This window comes from Nicotiana sylvestris, chromosome 2, assembly GCF_000393655.2.
Source record: "Nicotiana sylvestris chromosome 2, ASM39365v2, whole genome shotgun sequence".
Taxonomy (NCBI): domain Eukaryota; kingdom Viridiplantae; phylum Streptophyta; class Magnoliopsida; order Solanales; family Solanaceae; genus Nicotiana; species Nicotiana sylvestris.
In genome coordinates this window covers 15933735-15958398 of record NC_091058.1, presented here as the reverse complement: position 1 = coordinate 15958398, position 24664 = coordinate 15933735, and the positions used below count along the sequence as shown (strand labels likewise).

General features: G+C 37.9%; 4 protein-coding genes across 9 annotated transcripts; 1 reads left to right on the top strand and 3 right to left on the bottom strand.

Moving 5' to 3' along the window:
* The first annotated feature begins 8147 nt into the window (after nucleotides 1-8147).
* Nucleotides 8148-13924, top strand: LOC104214784 (protein DA1-related 1-like). 6 transcript variants are annotated; one of them, XM_070167727.1, is made up of 12 exons: nucleotides 8148-8254; nucleotides 9415-9709; nucleotides 9909-9999; nucleotides 10458-10596; nucleotides 11080-11200; nucleotides 11309-11392; nucleotides 11985-12104; nucleotides 12298-12510; nucleotides 12602-12664; nucleotides 12753-12868; nucleotides 12998-13056; nucleotides 13139-13691. In XM_070167727.1, exons 2-12 carry the CDS (start codon nucleotides 9518-9520, stop codon nucleotides 13477-13479), a joined length of 1539 nt encoding a protein of 512 aa, XP_070023828.1. In that variant the 5' UTR covers nucleotides 8148-8254; nucleotides 9415-9517; the 3' UTR covers nucleotides 13480-13691. The 6 variants fall into 6 exon arrangements, 5 of the variants coding, with proteins under 5 accessions (XP_070023828.1, XP_009762802.1, XP_009762803.1 ...); XM_009764500.2 differs by having other exon boundaries at nucleotides 8151-8461; XM_009764501.2 differs by lacking the exon at nucleotides 8148-8254 and adding an exon at nucleotides 8503-8680.
* Nucleotides 13925-14176: 252 nt separating this feature from the next.
* On the bottom strand, nucleotides 14177-16027 carry LOC104214786 (protein LYK5-like). The gene has a single exon (XM_009764504.2). The coding sequence runs from the start codon at nucleotides 16025-16027 to the stop codon at nucleotides 14177-14179; it is 1851 nt and encodes a 616-aa protein (XP_009762806.1).
* Nucleotides 16028-17934: 1907 nt separating this feature from the next.
* LOC104214787 (lysM domain receptor-like kinase 4) lies at nucleotides 17935-19872 on the bottom strand. The gene has a single exon (XM_009764506.2). It carries the CDS (start codon nucleotides 19870-19872, stop codon nucleotides 17935-17937), a length of 1938 nt encoding a protein of 645 aa, XP_009762808.1.
* Nucleotides 19873-23934: 4062 nt separating this feature from the next.
* LOC138882908 (uncharacterized) lies at nucleotides 23935-24288 on the bottom strand. The gene has a single exon (XM_070163552.1). The coding sequence runs from the start codon at nucleotides 24286-24288 to the stop codon at nucleotides 23935-23937; it is 354 nt and encodes a 117-aa protein (XP_070019653.1).
* Between the last annotated feature and the right edge of the window lie 376 nt (nucleotides 24289-24664).

Here is a 24664-nt window from a genome sequence, read left to right as displayed (position 1 = left end):
CGCCCCATGATAACCTGGGCAAGCTGGCTGAGCCTGCCTGAATGGACGGCCTCTGCCGTGCTGGAACTGACCTCTCGATGGAGCACCACTATAACTACCAGATCCTCGAGGCCTCTTGGCCTCCCTCTCCTCTCGCTCCTGACAACAAAAAGACTCATTCTCATGGGCAATATCCACAACCTCCTCGAACATAGCACCAGCCACCCTCTCCCTAGTCATAAGAATGTGAAGCTGATAAGTGAGGCCATCAACAAACCTCTTAATCCTCTCTCTATCTGTCGCGACCAACTAAATCGCATGACAAGCTAATTTAGAAAATCTTATCTCGTACTACGTCACAGTCATCTCTCCCTGACGCAACCACTCAAACTCCCTACACAGCTACTCCCTGCGAGACTGCGGCACATGCTTCTCCAGAAAGAGAACGGAGAACTGCTGTCAGGTAAGAGGTGTTGCACCAACAGGCTTACGCCTCTCAAATGCCTCCCACCAAGTAAAGGTAGCTCCAGAAAACTGATAAGTAGTGAAAGCGACCCCGTTGGTCTCCAGAATACCTGCTGTACGAATCATCCTCTGACACTTATCTAAGAAACCTTGGGCATCCTCGCCCTCTGCACCACTGAAGGTCGGAGGCTGAAGTCTACCAAACCTCTCCAACCTGCGGTGCTCGTCCTCTGGCTAGTAGGAATTACATAATCCTGAGCATCTACAACCGGTTGGGCTGGATGTGCTCCGGTGTCTGCACTCCCTGAACCACCAGATCGGGTGTGTGGGCATCGGGAGTCTGAGAGCCTCCCCCTGCCTGAGAAATGGCTGCGGCAGTAGAAATCACGATCGCCTGAGCAAGCATCGTACATACGGTCAATATCTGGGCTAAAGTCTCCAAAAGACCCGGAATAACAATGGGCACAGTTGGTGCCTGAGGGGGTGCTACTGGAGCGTCCATAGCCGGGACCTGATCCTGAACTGGGGCGGCTGGTGGATCTGCAAGTGCTGCCCCAGCTGCTATGTGGGCTGCACCTCTGCCCCTACTACGGCCTCGACCGCATATTCGACCTCTAGTGGCTCCAGCTGGTGGTACTGGTGGTCGTCCATCCTGAACAGTACCGCGTGTCCTCACCATCTGTGAGAGAATAGATAACAGAAGTTTAGTTCTCGGATCAACAAATTCGCACGACAAGAAATTCAAGAATATGAAATTTTTCCTAAAGGTTTCGCAGCCTCTCGAGGATAAATACAAAAGTCTTTGTACCGATCCGCGAGACTCTACTAAACCTGCTCATGACTCATGAGACCTATGTAACCTAGGCTCTGATACCAACTTGTCACGACACTAAACCCAACCCGGTCGTGATGGCGCCTCTCGTGAAGACAAGGCCAGCCGACTCACTTCCAATTCACTTTAAGCAATTAAAATAATAACTACTACACCTTTAATCAAAAATAAAATCCCAAAATAACCATTTAACAGTATAATTTGTGAAAATAAAAGCCAACACAGCCCGATATCAAGGTGTCACCAGTCATTAGCATCTAAAACAATACTATCAGTCTGAAAGTCTACTTCACTACTAAATAACTAAATTAGAAAAGAAATAAGATAGAGGGAGGTTGCACTGGGCTGCGAATCACCAAGCAGCTACCTAGTAAACCTTCGAATATCTATTGGAACTGTCAACCCTCAGTAGCAGGACCTATAGCGCCCGAATCTGCACACAGAGGTACAGGGAGTAAAGTGAGTACTTCCAACTCAGTGAGTAATAAGAATAAATGAAGACTGAATGATATAAAATCACGTTAAACACAACATTTAGCTATCAGAGGCATAACAAAATCAGTAACACAATTTAATAATGAAATCTTATAAAAACACCTTTTTAAGCAGTCAACAATAGATAGGAAAAACAACTAGGAATGGTAAACACATAAGAACTGCCCCTCGGGCACAATAACATCAAATCATCCCCTTGGGCAATATCACAGAACAATACCAGCCCCTCGGGCTATATCTCACGGAACAATGGGTACCCGCGCTCACTGGGGGTGTGTAGACTCCTTGAGGGGCCCGTTATGGCCCAAGCGCAATATCAAGCCATCGTGTGGCATCATAAACAGGATCTCGACCTCATATCAATATAAAGCCACCTCGTGGCGTACAATCTCAGGCCATCAACATCATTATCATAATTGGTGTATCACTGCTGCGGTGTGCAGCCTGACCCAAAAGTATCTTCACAATACAGACTCTCGGCCTTACTCAATCAGAATCCCATAAGTCCTTCGGGCAATAGTAAAAATATGCAGCTCAGATCAAAATATCTTTAAAACATCATTTAAGGTTTCTAAAACAGATTAACATAGCTGAGTTTTGAAAACATTGAAAGATCTGGCATGACTGAGCACAAGTATGAAATCAAACAGTGAGGAAAATATCATTAACGATCCCCTAAGGGTTCAAACAGTTGGCACGAAGCCCAAATATGACATTTAGCCAAAGTATAATAATATCGAACAATTAGCTACCAAATATACAGGAGAATAGTCATTCGGGATGGACTAAGTCATAATCCCCAAAGGTGCACGACCCCACGCTCGTCATCTAGCGTGTGCGTCATCTCAACACAGCCGAACGTTGTATAATCCTGGGTTTCATACCCTCAGAACAGTATTTAAAATCACTTCTCACCTCGAACTAGCCCGAAAAGCTACTCTGCAACACCCTTGCCTCTCGAACCAACTTCCGAGTGCCCCAAATCTACCAAGTTCAGATTTTTATCATCAAATTATGCTAAACGAATGAATTCCAATTGAAAAATATTGATTTTAAGCACAAAATCCGAAATCAGTCAAAACCCGACCCCCGGGTTTCATCCCAGAACTGGATAAACTTTATACCATAATATTCTTCATCATCTCACGAGTCCGTACATATAAAGAACTGGAAAACGGAGTTCGTTTAACCCCTCAAATCATCCCTAGAAGGTCTCATAATCTCAAGCCCTAACTCCACATTTTTCTACTGATCTTCATGAATTAAACACTGATATTTTGTTCCTTAATACAAAAGAATCGAGTTTTAGGGTCCAAAATCCTTACCTCAATGAACAACAATGATTTCCTCTCTTCAAAATTACCTCAAAGCTCTTTTCCCATTCAATGGTGTAAAAGGATTTAATGGTCGTGGAGGGTTTATTTAAATACTGCTCAAGTGTTTTACTATTCATCCGAGTTGCTGTTCATGCTGCTGTGAAAAATGCAGCAGCTTTTCTTCTAGTCTAAATTGATCCGTTAAACTTTTGAGATCCACCCGAGGCCTTCGGAAATCTCAACAAATATACCAACACATCCCATAACACCATTCAAACTTAGTCGAGCCTTCGAAACACCAAAAACAACATCAAAACACCAAAATCACATCAAATTCAAGCCTATGAACTTTGAAATTCCTAAATTCCACCAACGACGCCAAAACTATCCAAAACAACTCTGATTGACCTAAAATTTTGAAGACATATCCAAAATGACATTACAAACATGTTCCAACTGTCGGAATTCCATTCCGACCCCGATAGCCTATTTTCCACTACCGATCAGAAATTGCCAAAAACTAACTTTCACCAATTCAAGCCTAATTCTACACCGGACATCACAAAAATATTCTGGATACACTCTTAAGTCCAAAATCACCTAACAAATCTGTCTGAGCCATAAAATCCATATTCCGAGGTCGTTTACCAATAAGTCAACTCTCGGTTGACCTTTCTAACTCTAAAGCTACTTTTAGAGACTAAGTGTCTCAAACCTTACCAAAATCATTCCGGATTCGATCCGACCAACCCGATACCACATAACATGGATAAACAAAGAATAAAGAAGTAGAATGGGGAAAAACGGAGCGGTAACTCATGAGACGACTGGCAAGAGCGGTACCTCAGTAGTAACAGAAATAACGAAGGAACTAAGCAGTAGTGATGAGCTATACAAAATAGTCCAATTATTTATTTTCACAATTTAAAAATAACACGAATAAATAGGTAAATTTCATAACTCAGTAAATGCCACAAAGAAATTTAACAGATAAATGCAACAACAACAAAAGTAAATGTAACTTCACAACAATGTCACTCCATCACTCAGCACTCACACTCAGCACTCAACACTCAATACACTCAACACTCAACACTCAATACACTCAACACTCTGCGCTCACTAGGGGTGTGTATAGACTCCGGAGGGGCTCCCAAAGCCCAAGCGCTAAGCACGGACAACTCACGTACCATCATATCAATACCTGGATCCGCACGGTCAACTCAGGTGCTACGCGGACAACTCACGCGCTATGACATAAATACCTGAACCCGCACGGTCAACTCATGTGCTACGTGGATTACTCACGTGCTATAGTATTAATATCCTCACAACTAGGCCATTATATCAATATATGAATCCGCACGGTCAACTCACGTGCTACGCGGACAACTCACGCGCTATGGTATCAATACCTGGACCCGCACAGTCAACTCACGTGCTACGCGGACAACTCACACGCTATGGTATTATTATCCTCACAATCAGGACATTGGTCTCACTCAATCATGTACTTCACTAGCCTCACCATCATCAACAAATAAGGGAACACAACCCACATCAAGTATCACAACATATTAGCAAATAATAGAGACTGAGGTACACATGTACAATAATTTCTATGACTGAGTACAAATAATGTGAGAATGAATAAAGCCTTAGCATGATCTCTAACATGAAGGCAAACAAGTTCAACAACAAGTAAATACATAACCACGGATAATAGCTATTAGGCCTCGCAGCCTCACGGGATAGACCAAGTCTCAATCCCTAGAGATATACACCCACACGCCCGTCACCTAGCGTGGGTATCACCTCCAAATAATCGCAGGATATCAAATTCTCCGGGTTTATACCCTCAAAGCCTGAGTTAAAACTGTTACTTACATCAACCGCATAAAATCCTACTTCGGGATGCCCTCGTCTCTGGACTCGGTCTCCAAAAGCTTCAAATCTAACCATAATCAGATTAATACCATCACCATGTTCTAAAGAATCGAATTCCACAATAAAAACTACAAAATATGCCAAAAATCTGAAATCGGCCAAAATCTAGCCCCCGGGCCCACATCTCAGAATCAATCAAAAATGGCAGAATCATAAACCTCATTCTCTCCCGAGTCTAACCATATAAAATTTATCAAAATCGGACTCCGTTTGGTCCCTCAAATCCTCACTTAAAACTCTCCAAAACTCAAACCCTAACTCCCTCAATTTCACTTTGAAATCATCAATCAAATCCAAAAAATGATGATGGATTCATGAAATATAATCAAAACCGAGTAGAGAACACTTACCCCAATCCATATGGTGAAAATTGCCTCCAATATTGCCTAAATCCGACATCCCCAACTCAAAATATGACCAAATGAACAAACCCCAATTTTATATATTTTTCTGTCAGTTATTCTACCTCGTTTCTCATGCCAAAAAATTATGAAACTCGTATTTTATGCCTCCAATGGATTCCTTGTGAAATTCTAGTCAAGTTAGGCTTTTGAATCACTCAATTTGACCTTATAATGAATGAGATATGTAGGTTTTAATATTTGCAAATAGTATAGATTTTTAAATACCCTACTAGTGGCAATTTCGTAATTAATCTGAAAAATCTCGCAACCTAATTCTTAGCAAAATGATCATAAAATCCTCATACGATGTCCAAATTCGACGATTCTTTTTACTACAGGTCCGTAATTATGATACGGATCTAATGCTACAATCAAAAATGAAATCGGAGCTCATTTATTCAATATGATATCATTTACGCTTGAAGAAACAGCGTTAAACATAAGAAAAACGAGCGCAACACAACCCAAACCTATCCAAAACTCACTCGAGGTCCTCGGAATCTCAACCAATAATTTTAACAAGTCATATATCACTACCCGAACTTAGTCGAACCTCCAAAACAACACCAAAACACCAAATCAACCTCGAATTCAAGCCTAAGAATTTCTAAACTTCCAACTTTCACCAATTCAAACCTAATTCTACCACTAACCTTCAAATTACATTCCGAACACACTTCTAAGTCTAAAATCACCCAATGAAGCTAATCGAATCATAAAAATCCAAATCTGAATTCGATTATTCATAAGTCAACTTCCGGTTGACTTTTCTAACTTATCTTTCTAACTAAGAGACTAAGTGATCATTTCACTCCAAAACTACTCCGAACCCAAACCTACCAACTCGATACAACTCAACACAACTGAACAACACATAAAGAAATAGAAATGGGGGAAACAGGCCTATAACTCTCAGAACGACTGACCTGGTCGTTACAGGAAGATGTGTTAATATGATAGAAAAAGCTAAGAACGGAGAATGGAAGAGAGGAAGCAAAGAAATTGTTGGAGAAAACACAGGAGGGATGAGAAAGGATAACCAGAGACGAAATGACCAAGAGTTTTTGAAAAAATAACCCCCCACCTATTTATAGGATTGGGTGGTGCCAGAATCGAAGCGGAAGGCTGCAAAATGGCACCGAAATCGAAGCAACAAACCGTCAGCCTCTGTCTCTAAAACACGCATAACGATGACGCACGTGGGAGTGATGTCATTTCCCGATAAGACACACCACCCAGGGTATCGTTGGGCACGCTAACCATCCGTTGTTAGCCAAACCATGACGATTCTCAAAACCAAATTTCTCCATAGGTGTGGGCGATGTCCACTTATCGAGGACGCACCAAGTCGCAACCTCGACAAGCAACTGTATAGGTCCAAATTTGGACGACTACGACTACTGACGAATACGACAAGAGACGAGATCTTCACGACACGACGTCCTGTGGCCGTTGAAGGCGACGACGATCAACAACAGTTAAAGGACGCATGACTTTTGCAGTAATACAGACCCAACAGGAGACAGTAGGAATATACTTTCGAATATTCTCTATGATATGTCTTTTAAGGTTCAGGAGGGGATTGTCCCTTATATATAGTGAGTAAAAAACCCTTGTAAAGGATACGAACTTTTGGCTAAGAACACCCATTGTAATATCTTTCTACATTCAAGGTTGTCAAATTTTTTTGGCTTAATCATTTGGTTTCATGAGACCAAGAAATACTATCCACCTTATCCATCCCTTATATCTTTCATTCTAGAGTTTACTATACTTAGCTGAGATTTACCTCTTCATCTTCTTTAATTGATTTAATCGAAAAGGTTTCAATATCTTTTGGGTCAAATACGTTTCAATTTAGATGAGGTAGTTTGACTCGGTACGAAGTTTAAGGAAAAAATAAGACTTTTAACTTGTGGTCTTAAAAGCTTAAGGGGTAAAAGCTTTGTGGGGTCATGACATTTGTATGGTTATAAAAGCTTGTCATTAATGGTAAATGCGTAAAATGAAGAGTTTAAAGTTGAATTATTTCCAATTGTAAAAAATATGTCATTCTTTTTTAAACGGACTAATAAGTAAAATATGTTATCTAAATTGAAATAGAAGGAGTAATATATTTCTCTAAATAGATAATTTTATTTTTCGATGATTAAAACCAATATAAAACGTAACTAAAAACTAAAAGTACAAAGAGAAGTGGACATGAAATAAAACGGGTGAAAATTATGAGTGATAGGTTCAAATAAGTACGTAAGCTTTTTCATATGTCTAAATTTTGCTAGTCAATATACTAGCAGAGAGCTAAGGTGCACACAAACTAATCTAGACATTATATTATTATTATTTATAAAAGAAAATGGAGTAGTTCTCACAACTAACCAAAAAAAAAGCACATAAAACTTGGTTCGGTTAGTAACTTAATATTACGTGCGTCGTGGAGAAGTACCAGTCAGGCACTGGATGTCTTGAAGTCAGAACAGAGCGGGTGAAGTGCCTTTTCCAGAGTTATAAGTTAGAAAAGCAAAGTTGATTTTATAGGACAATATAGACAGTAGTAGACAGGCACTTGGTGTCAGAACGTTAAGCAAAGTTAGATAGCAGCCACTTTGAGATGCGATCTTCATTTGGCCACTTGTCAATTTTCTGAGCTTTGATTTGTACTTTTCACCTGCCACACCACTCAAAATCTTCACTTTTGATTAAACAAGAAAATTCTCCTTCATTTCATCTTACACCAAAAAAGCAAAGCAAATGCAAGACTTAATCAAGTCCACTGCACAGTACCCACTTGGAGCAAAAAGCCAAAAGAATCAACAGTATGGAATATGACCCAAAAATCTTCTTCTCTTTTTCTGCTGACGCATTCTCAATAACACACATGAATTATGGGTTTTTGACATATTGTGGACTGATGATCAAATTATAATGGACCAAAGGTCCCACCTCCAAGAAAAGCACAAAACTTTTCAGTTTTGAAAAATCGGATTTTTTTTCATACCCCCTTGAATCAATTTTTGAGGAAGGTATTGATGTAATTACTGTACTTTGGATTTGGAAAAGTTTTGAACTTCTTTATTTTTTTTCTGGGTCCATTTTTGCGTGGAATTCAAGTCCTTTATTTGGTTTCTCCTTTTTTTTAAAGTCTTTTTTTCACACTTCCACTAGAATGTTCCTCTGAACCTGCCAAGAAGAATTCCCCACTGCCCACTGCTGTGATATGATCTTTCACTTTTATTCTTATTGTAATTTTCCCAAGTTTTTTTCTTATATTCTTGTGTAGAATGATGGTGGTGGGGGATATGTGTATCTCTCGTGTCATCTCCAATTCAGGGGCATGACCTACCTTTAAACTGAATTTGATGTTTTGTCTGCTCCTTATTCATCAGATTCCTTCAAAATTGTGCTGATTCTTTTAACTTTTTAGAAGTGAGATTCCAAAAACATAACGACTCTTCTCTGTTCCTTTGAACAGTTTGTTGTATGAATTTTCTGTTTCTTTTAACTTATCATAGTAATTCATATTAGACCTCAAATCAATAGTCGGTTGTTTTTTGACGGTTGGTGGGGGGTCGTTGTTCAGTGATGAGTGTTCACCTTATTTATTACTCCATGAGTTTCTCGTACACACTGGGATTTCACTGGGTTTGATTGATTGATTGATATATAGCAGCATATTATGCTGATCATTTTATTGCAAGTTTTGAAAAGATCATCCTTTTTCATCAGCTGATTATTGGCTTGTGTTCGTGGTCATGATGGATTTGCTTTATTTAGAGGCTCCATTTCCTCTGTTAATGATATTCTTCATTCATTCTTTGTAGATAATTTGCTATTTGTATGTGCAGTTCCATCTCTGCAAAGCTCATATTAGTTTTGTTGCTTATAGGATCAGTTTGAGATTACTGGCAGATATGGATGATCCAGTCCACAAACAATTCTATTGTTAACTAATCGATATCCTTATTTGGCTTTGCAGGTTTTTAATGCCAACATACCAGTGACTGATTCATATAGCTGACGCCAACTTGCTTGCGATTGATCCGTAGTTATTGTTGTGCAGTAGTGACGGCAATTGTGTTATGGGCTGGCTAGAAAAGATATTTGGAGGTTCCACTCACAGGATCTCTGGTGGGCAATATCATGGGGGGTATGAGAGTGGGCAATATCATGGGGGCTACGACCTAGGACAATATCATTCGGGGCACGAAGGAGGGCAATATCAGGGAGGGTATGAGGACAATACAATTTGGGAGGGACCAACTGCCTCAGTGGTAATTAGTGTTCGATTGCTAATTTGCTTAACTTTTTTTCTCCATCTCTTTCAAGTTGTTCTGTTTATTATAGCTTCTTGGTGCAGGAGAAACTGAGCATTTTCCCAAGCTGTGTTGCTGAGAAAATGCTCTGAAAGTTCTAACTCTTAAATAAGGCTTTCCCTTGCTAACTGAATATGATAATACGGACTGAGTGTAGGATGCATTGTCAGATTTCGATAATGAAGAAATTGATCGTGCCATTGCACTTTCTCTAGCTGAAGAGGATCAGAAAGGGAAAAAAGTAATCGGTAAGTAGCATGACTAGGATTCGATATGGATGTCACCCATGTATAAAGATTGAACTTCTGATTGTCTACATCATCTGGTGAATAACGATAATGTAAACAACAAAGAAGCTGTCTTCTTGTTTCCACTCGATAATTTCTCGTTGACTTCATTATCGAACTGCATAGTAGATCTAAAAAGTGTGAAAAATGCTCACCCTATTGAGGTGGTCCTGCAAATTTTATCCTAAACTTTCTTTGGAGAATCTGTGTGGTTATAAATGCGCAAGCAATCTGAAAATTAAATTTGTTTTTCAGTGGTCAGACATAATAGAACTTATTTACTGTTGTTCTTTTACTTGAATTGTGTTTTTAGGGGTTATATAGTATCTAGGCAAACCTATAATTTCTTATCCAGTTCTAGTATATTGGTGGTTAATTGCTAATCATGTATATCTTAATCTTGTATCACTACTTAATAGAGAGTGAACCCAACTTGGAGGAAGACGAGGCGCTTGCCAAGGCTCTTCAGGAAAGTTTGAATGTGGAGTCGTCTCCACCTCGATATGATTATGGAAGTTTCTTTCCACCAGTCTCACACTCGTATCCACATGGATATAGGTAACACCTCTTCTATAAACTCATCCTTCTGCTTCAATCTTTCTCTGGCATCATGGCTGAGATTGATGCTTTAAACACTTAAAGAAGAATGGAAGAGGCAGTCGTATGTTAAAGAAGAGCGGTGGTCTGATATGTATATGTATGCTATTCACTGTTGTTTATTTACTTGGAATTGCCTCTAAATATGTATGTAAATTTATTTTCACAAATTCAAAAGATTGATGTCTCAAATCATACCGAAAACTAGATGGTTAATTTCTTGTACTCTGAACAGCTTCGTTCATTTTCTCTTGCATTTCAACAGAGAAAGAGCTCCAGCAAGCCCTTAGAGTTGTATCTTTGCAGATAAATCTGCATATGCCCTGGACTCATCTATATTTCTTGGCAATATAAGACTTCTCAGAGCGTCTTTGTCATTTCAAACTTTATTTTCTTTCAGATTTGTGTACAGACTACCTTATGTACCATTTTGTCTGAGTGTAGGGTATGTGCCGGTTGTAATGCTGAAATTGGTCATGGAAGATATTTAAGTTGCATGGGAGCTGTTTGGCATCCAGAATGTTTCCGTTGCCATGGTTGCAATCAACCGATTTCTGACTATGAGGTCTAAATATACTCAAATACTTGTTGAAGTTTTATCCCATGGTTCTTTCAATTATTACTACCTTGAATTGTTGAATATAAAAGCAACTTTATCTTCTTCTTTTTTCAGTTTTCGATGTCAGATAACCGTCCGTACCATAAATCATGCTACAAAGAACAGCATCACCCAAAATGTGATGTTTGCAAGAACTTCGTAAGTGTTCATTCATATCCAAATTTGTGCTTTTCATTGTTCTTTTGGATCTTCTAACCAGCATCACATTCTTCCTAGTTCCAATCTCCATATTTACTACTTTAGATCAGATATAAGAGCGGCCTTCCTCAAGAAGCTTTTTCTGTCTATTATTTGATCTTGTTGTATGTTTTATTTGCCATCGAAATACTTAGCGAGCATATGAAATGTTTCTGCTCCATATTTTAGGCTGTTGCAACTTCTCCACTTTAGCCAAGCAAATGCAATTTCATTTCGTTGTCGCATTCACACAGTCTACTGATTCTACTAGAGGGAAAAGATCAGGAAAAAAAAAAGAACAAAATAGAAGGCAAAGCAACTAGAACTCCTATTATTATATATGGATATGAGCAAAATTGAGCCCTTAATTTAATTTCCGCTTGACTCGAGCAATCCTCAGGGAGATGCCTTAAGAGGTTTTGTGGAATTCATTCGATTTTTTTGCTGAGATTGACATTTTATTATTGTGGTATTGCACAGTGACCTTTACTGTATTAAACAGCTTCATTGTCTGGTAAACTATGACTAACCATATTTTCTCTATTTTTTTTAGATTCCAACAAATCCGGCTGGTCTAATTGAATATAGGGCTCATCCTTTCTGGCTTCAGAAGTATTGCCCATCACATGAAACTGATGGGACACCTCGTTGTTGCAGTTGTGAGAGAATGGAGGTTAGTTGCTAGTATACTACTGCTACATTTTCATTTGGGTTTTGACATGGTTTTTAAGGATGTAAAGTTCGTATCTGCCATAAACATTAGCAGAACGAATAGGGATATTATTAAACCTGAATTATATGTCACTATTTGCGACATTCTTTTTCTTGTGCCTGTTGAATAATATTAGGCTTTCTAAATTTTGTAGCCCGTAGATGCCAGATATTTGATAAATGATGATGGTAGGAAGCTGTGTCTGGAGTGCTTGGACTCTGCAATAATGGATACTCATGAATGCCAACCACTTTATCTTGAGATACAAGAATTTTACGAAGGTTTAAATATGAAAGTAGAGCAGCAAATTCCTTTGCTTCTAGTGGAAAGACAAGCCTTAAATGAAGCGATGGAAGGAGAAAAAAATGTGAGACTTATCCATTTCTTAAAACACTATACGTTCAGAGGTTGAGAAAGCTGTTACTCAACTTCTAGCTTTTGTTTGTTCATCTTGATAGGGTCATCATCACATGCCTGAGACTCGAGGACTCTGCCTGTCTGAAGAACAGACCATTAGCACTGTATGAATCTTCCCTTCTTCTGCACTTTCCTTAATGGCCATAATTGTGTTCAAATTGAAATCTGTCTTTATCACAACAAACATTTCAGATTTCAAGGCGGCCACGGATTGGTAGTTATCGGATTTTAGATATGTTTACTGAGCCTTACAGGTTAATTCGACGATGTGAAGTGACAGCTATTTTAATCTTGTATGGTCTCCCTAGGTAATAAATGCCACTCTTCTGTCCATGTTTAATATGATAGTCTAAAAAATTGTTCCTCATGATACCAAAAAGAAAATGTTACTTAACTATGTCCCACAACAAATTTACTTATACTTGACGATTGTCCAGGTTATTGACTGGTTCAATTCTGGCTCATGAAATGATGCATGCATGGCTGAGGCTTAAAGGTGGATCTTTCATTCCATAACTACTTGTATATTATGTCCTTTTCTCGTTCTGAAGGTAGCTTTTCCATTTAAATGATTGTAGGTTATCCGAGTTTAAGTCCAGAAGTTGAAGAAGGTATCTGCCAAGTATTAGCTCACATGTGGTTGGAGTCTGAAATTATAGCTGGTTCTGGTAGTAATAGTACTTCTGCATCTTCCTCGGCGTCCTCATCATCCTCTTCATCACCATCTACTACTTCATCAAAGAAAGGGAAACGTTCTGAGTTTGAGAAGAAATTGGGTGATTTTTTCAAGCACCAGATTGAATCAGACACATCAGCAGCTTATGGGGATGGATTCAGAGAAGGTAATAAGGCAGTGCTCAAGTATGGCCTGAAGACAACACTTGATCATATCAAGCTTACAGGAACCTTCCCTTGTTAAATTATTCAGTCACTCTGAGTGTTTCCACTTCAACTCGATTCTTGTTTTATAGGACCAAATACCACACAGAGATGATAATCATCATAATAATAGTCCAATAATGAAAAGGTAAAGAGTAAATGCATCTATAAGATGCACACATAATGTATCTCCGATACTTTTAAGTTGTATACTTGTTCATATAAAGGAAACCTAAACATAGTAACGCTGAATTATCTTTTTTCCAGTCTCCAAAGGGCGCTTCATTTTTTTTCTACGTTGCAGAAGAGGGAGATTGGCTGTTCAATACCTATTGACTCCATATAAGCAGCAAAACTCAGCATTTTCTCCATAATATGTTGTAAATTGGAGTCCTCGCGTCTAGTTATTCCCTGTATTCTTCTTAACAGTTGCCATTGTACATCCTGTAGAGTCGCATCTATCAAGAAGTGATGTTTTAGATTCAGCGCCCACTGACCAGCAATTTGTGTTTATCCCTCAGACTCCCCTCCCCCCCCCCCTTCCCCCAAAACCCCAAACACACACACACACAACAAACTTCAATCATTCCAAACAAAGAAAAATGAGAGAAAGAGGAATCAAATGAACATTACAGAGGCCACAGCTTAAGTCATAACTTTACATTTAAGAAACATTCACTACTGAGACCTGTCTGAATATAACATATGAGCACTTATTCATTCTGTTCCCAAGTTCTCTAGTTTTGTACATCTGACTGGATTTTCATTAAGGTAGATATTATTTCTGCAGCAGTTGGTCTTTCTTCAGGTTCTGTCTTCAAGCATGCTGCACATAGTTTCACCAATCGAAGCACAAGATTAGTCTGTTGAATTATGAAACCAAGAGGGTGCTTAACTTGTAGCCTGGAATCTGCAAATTCTTGAATGTTAGATTCTTCATCCATAATTCCAAGCACTGTCTCCGATAACAATACTTCTTTTCCATCCTGCTCGAAAACAGCCCCTTTTCCTGTAATTATCTCCAACAGAATGACTCCAAATGCATAGATATCTATTTTTGGAGTAACCTGAACAGCTTCGAGGTACTCAGGTGCCAAGTAGCCATTTCTCCCCTTGACGCATTTCATAGATGAACTTGACTTTTCATTGTCAGCTGATCTCGCCAGGCTGAAATCAGCAATCTTGGCCCTTAGATCTCTGTTAAGTAAGATACTGCTACTAGTAATGTTATTGTGCACATAAGCTGGAGCTGTGAAGTTATGAATGTAATCTAGACCATCAGCGATATCTAAGGCAATACGAATTCTGAAGTTCCAGCTCTCAGCCTCTGGATTATCATCCTTGTGAAGCCAGTCTTTTAAGGATCCATTTTCCATGAACTCAAAAACAAGATAAGATAATTGATTATGCTTACAGACACCAGTGAGGGTAATTAAATTGAAATGGTTGATCTTTGAAAAGAACTTAACCTCCTTCGATATGTCTGTTCTCATCTCCTTAATGGCTGACAACTTTCCTCGAACGAACCCTTTATAAACATAATTACCAAGTCTTTTTCGAGGGCTGAAGTTTTCTGTTGCAGCCACCAGTTCTTCAAAGTCATAGACTTTTATTATCTGATCGACACCAACTATCCTTTCCAGGACATGTTCTTGTAAATTCCATTTCTGTTTCCCTTCTCTTCCTTTACCAAGTACTACTTCACTTCTTTTGTTTTCCTTTTTATGCTTTAAGACAATGAACAATATAAAACAAAGGACTGCAAGGGAAACACCAGCTCCTACCCCAATAAAAAGACTTTTGTACGATATTTTGTGCTTAGAAGGGTAATTGATTGCAGTCCTTGCTCTATTAATAGTCCTTGTTTGGGAGCTTGAAGGTTCTTTTGGCAGAGGAATCAATATAGTTGTGAAAGGATAAAGAACTGAATTTTCAGAAAATCCATTTGCATATGCTGTACTTTGACTACTGATACTGAACTGCGCGCTAATGGTAGAAACATTGTCTCCCCAAGTAACCAAATGAGTTAGCAGATATTTTACACCATTTCTAGTCTGATCCTTTGTAGGACAGGCACATCTGAGCGGTACTCGCAAATTTAAACCAGGAAGCAAATCCATTGGATTGTATACATTTTCATGTACAAGAGCATTGCAAGTAGACAACCCCTGATATGTGTTGTTTGCGATTGTAAAATAGGTGTCGTATTTGCTTGGTATAACATAAGAGGTGACAGCCTGATAGTACTGACCTGAACATGAACAATTTACTGGAACTATAAGTTCTTTGTTCTGATCCAAGATTTCAGACCTTGAGATGTTGTTGATGTGGACAATCTCATCAGGGTCCGAAGTTAGGAGATTTGAAATGGAAGATACTGAGTTATAAGGAGGGAGTGATCTAAAAATCAGAAATGCTCGACAGGTGAGCTTTTCACCATTGCAAGAATAGAGGAAGGAGGAAGAAGTTCCTGTTTCATTGGTTCCTTTACAACTCATGACAGAATTACCTGAATAATTTTGCTGGGCACAGACCTTTGAAGATAGAAGTGTGAAACTCAAGAAAAGAATAAGCAGAAAATTTCCCATGGTATTCTATTGGTTCAGAGTGATTCAGTGGCACCACAGAAAGCTGAGGTGCATGCTCTTATGGGCTCTATAAGTCAAGTGAAAACATAAAATGGTCTTCTGTGTAAAGTCAAACATCATATGTCATTGACAAATTGATGCTACCACATTGATGTAGACCACTTATGATCTGGAGTAATTTTCTAGTTAAACGACCTTTTCATCTAACAACCATTGCAGCCTTCCACATTTAAAAAGTAGTATTAAACAATTACTAGTATATGAGGGAAGTTTCAAAATGGTGATTTATGGTCTAATTGCAATATTGTCTAAGAAAAATTTGTATTGCATCATCAGCTGTTGACCTAGCTTTGATGAGCGGGTCTGGTGCTTTGTACAGTCTTGCAAGAAACTAAGATGCAGCTGCTTATTAAAGGCATCATCTGCAACAAATCCAGGAATAGACAATTTATCCTGAAAATTGAAATCTTTATATGCCAAATGATATTGTTTTACTAAACCAACTAAGATAGAAGTCGGTAACTTATCACAACTTAATATAAACAAACTTGTCACAACTTAATATAAACAAAACAACTAGTGTGCTTCGTCGCAAGCAAGTTGGGTTCGGCTATTTCTCACATTGTTGTTCATATCACTTCATTTAAATCGTTGCAGTCCAAAATCATCACAACTTAATATAAACAATACCAACCACGACTCAATCCCAAGCAAATTGGGGTTGGCTATTTGACTCCTTACTGTCCATATTGCTCTATTTATGCTCGTCTCAGTCACAAAATTATGCCTTTCAGCCAAATTGGGATCAACTATATAACTCCTGACTATCTGAATCGCTCCATTTAAGCTGATTTCAGTTGAAAATGATCACAACTTAAATATACCAATAACAAACCCATTGGGTTACAAGAGGCTTGGATATGCATTAATCGTTTTAGTTAAATTCCTAAGGGTACTTGCTTTCCAATAATAATAAAAATAACCACTAGGCTGCTGGCCTTTTTTAAAAGTTAAATTAAATTAATTTAATTTAAACAACTAGCCGGCCGGCCTTGCCTTCACATATTGCTCCTAGATATGCATTTAATCATTGGATTTGAAAGCTAATAGTCAATGTTTCCATTTTTTCCAGAGGCTGACCCCGTAACTATGCCATCATCAATGCGAAAACCTTCGTATACTTTATGGTTCTTGATCTGCGAATTCTACAAATCAAAGATGATCTAATTAATTATTGGTTTTCAGACGGCTGGATTAGTCGAATGTTGTGGCATCAGTGGGAACATACAAACAGGTATATTCCTTCAATCAATTAGATCTTTTCTTTATACTTGATGTATGTTTTAAGTGTAGCTGAAACTACAGCTTCAACATAGCTTATACCCAGGTTACACAACACACAATGGCTTGATAAAAGGTTGCTCTATTGCGTCCACAAGTTGTATAGCTAACAAGAATATGAGATGAAAAAACAAAGGACATGGTCAATGATATAGTGCCACTACAAGGTAATGCCAGCAAGTTGCTGTCTTCATCCATGTTTTAAGGTAAGTTTAGTCCTGTTTCCTGTATTTTGTTTTAGGGGTTTACCGGTTAGCAAGACATTTATTATGTTTGATGTCGCTCTATTTTATTAGGTTAAATCCAGGACTGGTTTACCCCCTGGAATATATCTGGAACATGAGGAGGACTACATGCATTACACAGAGCAAGAAAGAACATAACAAGAGAACACAAGGTGGCTTGATTGAAATGTTAAACTGATATTTATGTAGGGTAATTGGAGCAATAGCTCTTCAAAATTCATTAATAAGGTAATAACATTATGCACATAGCAAATCGTGCTACACGTGAGAGGAGAAAAACCCAAAAAGAAAAGGAAATATGAAAACCTTACATTCATTGATCTAGGGCAATGTTTGAGGTGATACTGAAATGCTATATGACATTTCCCAAGAGTGTGTGGCTGTCATAATTCTTGAAAGAGATTGGACAATCTCATCCATACCATCGCGATGAGAAGGATCTTTCTTTATGCAGTTATCGATCAATCTGACTATGGCAATGGCAAGTTCCGCAGGGTACTTCCCTTGCAGAGAAGGATCAATGAAATTGCTCAAATTCTCCTTTGCATTTTCATCATGAAGCACAGGGATCAACACCTCAGCCAAGTAAGTATTCGAGCCTTCATATAGAACAGAAACTTCGTTTCCAGTGAGAATTTCCAGCAACAGAACTCCAAATGCATAAACATCCAGCTTCGGGGAGACTAGACCATTCTCCAAATACTCAGGAGCCATGTAACCTTGGGTCCCAACTATGTGCCTTGTCAAGGCAAACTCACCTTCTTCTCCATCCGCTGACCTTGCTAGACCAAAATTAGCAATCTTGGCTCTTAAATCGCCATCCAGAAGAATATTACTACCGTTTAGATCCTTGTGAACATGAGGAGGGGATGTGTAGCTATGCAAATAGTTAAGCCCTGTGGCCACATCAAGAGAAATCTGTACTCTTTGTGTCCAATTAAGAGACTTCTGATCACTATTCTGGTGGCATATCCAATCACTTAATGGTCCATTGACAGCATATTCATAAACAAGATACCAGTGGCCATCTTGAAAACAAATTCCTGAGAGGCTAATAAGATTAAAATGATTGATTTTGCTTAACAAATTAATTTCCTTGGATACATCACCACTCATTTTCTTTATAGCAGCAAAATCACCATTGATCGTGCCCCGATAAACAGATCCTTTAATCAAACATGTAGGACTGAAGTTTTCTGTGGCTGTTTTGATCTCTTCAAATTTGTAAATCTTGACAGATTGAGCTATACTGGATAAACTTTCCAAGAACTCCTCAGACTCATCTTCAACTTTCTTATTCAATGGTTTCTCAACTGCTTCAAAACTTTCAGAAACAAACTGTGGATCAGCTTTCTTTTGCCTTTTCCTAAAGAACAAGAAGAAAATAACCACCCCCAAAAGAGACAAAGCGACAACTCCTCCAACAACACCAACCACAACATATATCCAAGTCTTTTTTGAGCCATTATTTGATACAGGAACAGCAGGTGATGTTGGTGCTGACGGAGGAGGCGGCGGTGGAGAATTTCCTACAACTTGGGAACTCAAAGGTGGGTTCAAAAGAGGAACTAATAGAGTAGTGAAAGGAAAAATAGTAGCATCATTTTCTGATAGTCCATTAGCAGCAAGTGTTGCTCTAGTGTCTGCCCCAAATTTGCCACTAATGAGGGAAACAAATTCTCCAGAAGTAACCAAGTAACTAAGCAGATATTTTGTACCATCATCAGTTTGATTCTTTGTTGGACAAGCACATCGAAGAGGAACATTAATTCTTGAACCAAGAATCAGATTAGTAGCTTGTTCTTTGTTCTCAGCGTTAATAGCATGGCAAGTAGACAAGCCTTGTAGGGTATTATTTGCAATTGTTAAGAAAGTATCATCTTTTTTTATGACATAAGATGTGTTTGTTTGGTAATACTGACCTGCACAAGAACAGGTGACAGGAACAAGAACCATTTGGTTTGTGTCAAAGGTAGCATTTTGAGCAACTGAATTGAGCTGAGAAAGCTCCAAAGGGTCAGCACCAAGTAGAGAAGAGATTGAGGCCACTGAAGTAAAAGGGGTTTGAGATCTAAATGTCAAATAAGATTGGCAGCTGCGGTTAACGCCATTGCAGAAATACCCAAAAGCAGAATTGGAGTTATCTTGGCTGCTGCAGACGTTTGTTCCCTTTCCAATGTAAGGCTGTTGTGCAAGGATTGAAACAGAGGAAGAAGCAAATATAATGGTGAAAACACAGATGAGATGAGAATAATTCATTTTCAACTCAGAAGAAACAAAGAGGAGCTCAAGAGATTGTTGTTTGTATAAGCATAGCAGAAGTTTTGAAATTTGAGAAAATGATCAAACATCAACGCGGCATAATAATGTTGAGTTTCAAAGTATTGGAGTTTGAGTTGGAAGAAGAAAATTTCAACGAGAATACGTGTAGGAATAAGTGAAAGAATAGAAGGTTTGAGGTAATGAAAGTCAAACAGGAATAATTGATCAATCACGATAATTTGGTAGGTTGACCCGTTGACATTGAATATTGTGTCTACTGCCAGACCCATCGTTATTGCAGTTGTTCTGTTTTACCCTGTAGAATTTAACTACAAGCAACTGGACATTGTATTTGGACATTCCCATAGAATGATTAAACACCCTCTTATAAATTAAAAAAAAAAAAAAGGACTATAGTTTCATTTGTGATCTCAGTTGGCTATCCAAAAAGATGGATATTCAAGTTGAGTTGCAAAATAAAATGAAAATTCACTTATTGGAGGTAAAAAAGAATTTAAAAATAATAAGAGATGAAAAATGGAAGAGTTGGGCAACAGTTGAAAGAAATAGTTGGTAACAACAATTTCTGTCACTAAATTTGCTACATTTCTTACGTCTAAAATTTATGTAGGCGTTCTAGGTAATTGGTCCGCCCTAACTCTTTGCTTAAGGAAATTTTGTAGGCGAGAAAGCGTGTGGAGCAGCTGAACAAAATTGACTGGACCATCAAATATCTAATTGGAGGACCCCAAAGACCTAAATTAAATACTACAGCCGATATTCATAAAAGCAACACTTACCTGGAAATATCGTGCTGCTTATACTAAGTTGACCGATTCAATACTTTTTCGACAACTTTTTTAAGAAGTATTCAGGAGAAGCTGAGAAACGGGCGGGGAAGAGGGATTCTTTTTTGTTTTTATTTTCTTAAAATAATAGTGTTTGCAATAAATTTTCGGCACACGAAAATTAACAACAATCACAAAAGAACAAAGTAATTTTATTAATCAATTGTGAGTACAATTATATTTTTTTCTTGATTCTTCTTGTCATGCCCTAATACTAGGTGATCGGCACCCGGTATTCTACCTGACCAGAGGAAACCATCCTATAGATTAATACACATCTATATGCTTAATAGGAGGATGCGAAAGGCTCTTCAATTTCAATCATTTTAAGATATACGCAAAACATGAATAATGTCTTTAAGTAAATATTTTTTTTTGAAGGCAAAGCTTCATAAAGATAAAAGAAAATTTCGTTCATGCACGACATGTAAGTAACCATAGGATTACAACCCAAAATGAATACTATTGTTGTCTATGGAATCTCTATGACACGAACTGGAATAGTCAGCCAAGGCTTAACCCGGTGGCTCAAAAGGATATTAATATAATAAAGTCCTCGACAAATACAAGCATGGAGTCTCACCAAATAACATCAACGGGAAATGTAGAGCTGCCCTATCCATGCGGTCCAAGTTGCTCAGGTCCAGTCCCTGAAAATAGAAAATGGAAATGTGGCCGAAAGGCCTAAGCTCCACATGCCTAGTACGAATCATGAACCGTTCCACAAAAAGAAAATAGGACGATATTTAAGAAGACATAAGATATGCAATAATAATTGATATCAAGAAAGAAATATTCATATCAATTAATAATTTAAAAAGTACAATAAAATAATATGGTAAAACATATTTCAAAGTCTTCCTTTATCATTGATCTTTGCAAAATCATGTTAGATTTTTCATTTACCGGGAGCACTATACCATCACCGACACGAAAGAAGGTCAACTAGGTTATGTACCTAGCGGCAAGTATCATATACCCTACTTGCTCAGGTCGTCTAATCGTTGTGCTGCACGAATCGACTCAGCCATGCTAATAAAGTAGCACAATAGTTCCCCTAATGGGAAGTACTCTGTCGCAGTCCCCAACCGTAAGGTAGGTTCTACGCCTACACCGGCACATGTAGTTTCATGACCTAATGAGGAAAAATGTCCAAGGTCAATCTCAGTGAATTTAAGTAACTCCCAAAACTTTTACATTTATCAATGATGATATTTATAGTCAAATCAACTATTTGAGAATAGCTATATCCAAGATACTTTACAACTCATGTATTTTCATTTCAAAATACTACAAGTGCTATTCCTTATTTATTTAGTTTTTTTTCTTTAGTTAAGATACAATATTTCACGAAAATAATATACATATCACTTAAATCTTTTATGATGCAAGAATGGTAAAATCTCAACTTACTCGTCCCCACAAGCTAGGACTCGCATTTTGAAACTTAGTTTAATCGTGTTTCGATATGAGTTTGGAGAAAAGTTCTGAGAGTAGTAAGTTTCAACGTACCTCAAATTTCTTCCAACCTTATCACAATTGATCCAGTAACGCCAATGAGTCACGATCTACATATACGAACTCACATAATTCAAGAACGAATCACAACGATACCTACTAAACCAACTAAGTGTCTAACACTTAAATCTAATCTTGTAAGTTTAACAAAAATCCTCATTTGATTATTTGAATGAAAATCCTTGAATTTTAACTCCAACTTATTTATTAAACTTGTTATGGAATCTAGTCATTGCACTATAAACTCAAAATAACATCGTTCAAACAATACGCATCACTATTCATCATTCTTACTAACCAACTTTTCAATTTCAAGACTAGCTTCTAGGGTTTTATGAATAGATGTTTAAATACAAATCTAACTTCATAAATATACTCTACTACGCCCGTGGAGTATGGTACATAAGATTGGAGTGAGAAATTACCTCTTTGTCAAACCCTAAAAGTTTTAATATTTGAGTTTCTTGAAATGTCCTTGAGATTATCCTCAAAAATCCATGAATCCCACGATGTTGGAGGGTTAAGAGATGTAATAAATGAATCAAATTTATCAAAGAAAGGCATTTAATTCTTACATTGAAGATGTATTAATGGTAAATAATTCCTCCTTCTCTCTAATCCTCAAGACCAAGTCAAATATAATATAATCTCTCCCTTTACAAAATGCCTACAAAAACTTCAGCTGTGGATTCTAAATTTCGTGTGCTGAGTTGCACGCCTTCACTGGGTTCTAATTTATTCCATCACAGAAGCAATATTTTGGTCTTCAACTTTAATCATTCTATTTTCCACTTGCTTTTGTCTTTCATAATTACTTCCATTATTTCCTTATCCTTGCTATTTAATTAATTCCATTCCCCCCCCCCCCACTTGTCTCTTTGTTGGCCAACCACTTTTTCTAATATTCTAAATCCTTTCTCGTTGCCATCTGAATACTAGGATTTTAAATCCTTATTTTCCTTATTAAATTCCAACTCTTCAAGTTGGTTACATACCATTGAATTCTCAAAACTTCAGCACTTATGAATAGAAACTTGAAATACTTCAAATGCATTTAATGACCTTGTAACATCCACTAATTCAATGATTAACTATTGATATTGTCCCTAAGCATTCCAATAACTTTGTTCCACTCGAATAATCATGTAGCTCAGATTTAATTACATTGCATTCTCAAGTTCAAAATTAGTAGGAGTTAACTAAAAGAATTTACGAGGCTTTACATTCTCCCCCACTTAGAAACATTCGTCCTCGAATGTAAATTTCTTGTCATGTTAAAGTCTAAAAACGCAATCTCCGAGCCTTTTGCTTAATCCTTAACTCTTTAAGGCTTCGAAATTTGACTAACTCTCCAAAAAAAAAAAAATCAGTAGAGTTTCCTTCGTTAATAGGCTTATCCCAAAATTTCAACCTTACAACAAGTTATAAGAATACAATATAAAAGGCCTTACATGGCTCAACTCAATACAACTACCTTATGAATGTATCCGCGATTTCTTATATCTCCGGACATTAGTACTTAGCCTCTCCCAACATCACAACAATTAAATTTATCAAAATAAGACAAGTCTAACAACCATGTGCAATAGATAAATCAATCAATCACGTGCCCCATGGAATTAAATTATAATAAACTCTAAACTCAAAATTTCAAAAAAATAGTCATATCTGAAGTTGTGAATAATTGTGGATATCAGATTTTCATATCTTCCTCGGCCTCCCAAGTAGCCTCCTCGACGTCATGATTATGCCATAACACTTTAACTAAAGTTATGTCTTTAGTCCTCAACCTACAAACTTGCCTATCAAGAATCTCAACAGGTTCTTTGTCATAAGTTAAGCCGTCATTTATTTCTACTACTTCTGGTGAGACGATGTGAGCATGATCATGCACATACCCTCGTAGCATCGATACATGAAAAACAGGATGAACCAAAGTCATCGATGCAGGTAACTCCAGCTTATAGGCTACTTTCTCAATCCTTTTCAAGATACAATATGGGTCAATGAATCTAGGACTTAGCTTGCCCTTCTTCCCAAATCTCATAATGTTCTTTATTGGTGATACTTTCAAGAACACTTGATCACCCTCATTGAACTACAACTTACGTCGATGTACATTTGTATAGCTTTTTTGTCGACTTTGTGTAGTCTTAAGCCGTTGTTGAATCAAAGACACCTTTTCTAAGGCATCATGTACAAGATCGAGACCAAGTAGTCCTACCTCTGTCGGCTCAAACCATCCAATAGGTTATCTACAACGTTGTTCGTACAAAGCTTCATATAGAGCCATCTGGATACTAGCATGATATCTTTTATGGTAGGCAAATTCGATTAGAGGTAAGTGTTCATCTTAGTTCCCGCTAAAATCAAGGACACAAGCCCACAACATATCTTCAAGTATCTGAATAGTTCTTTCAGCT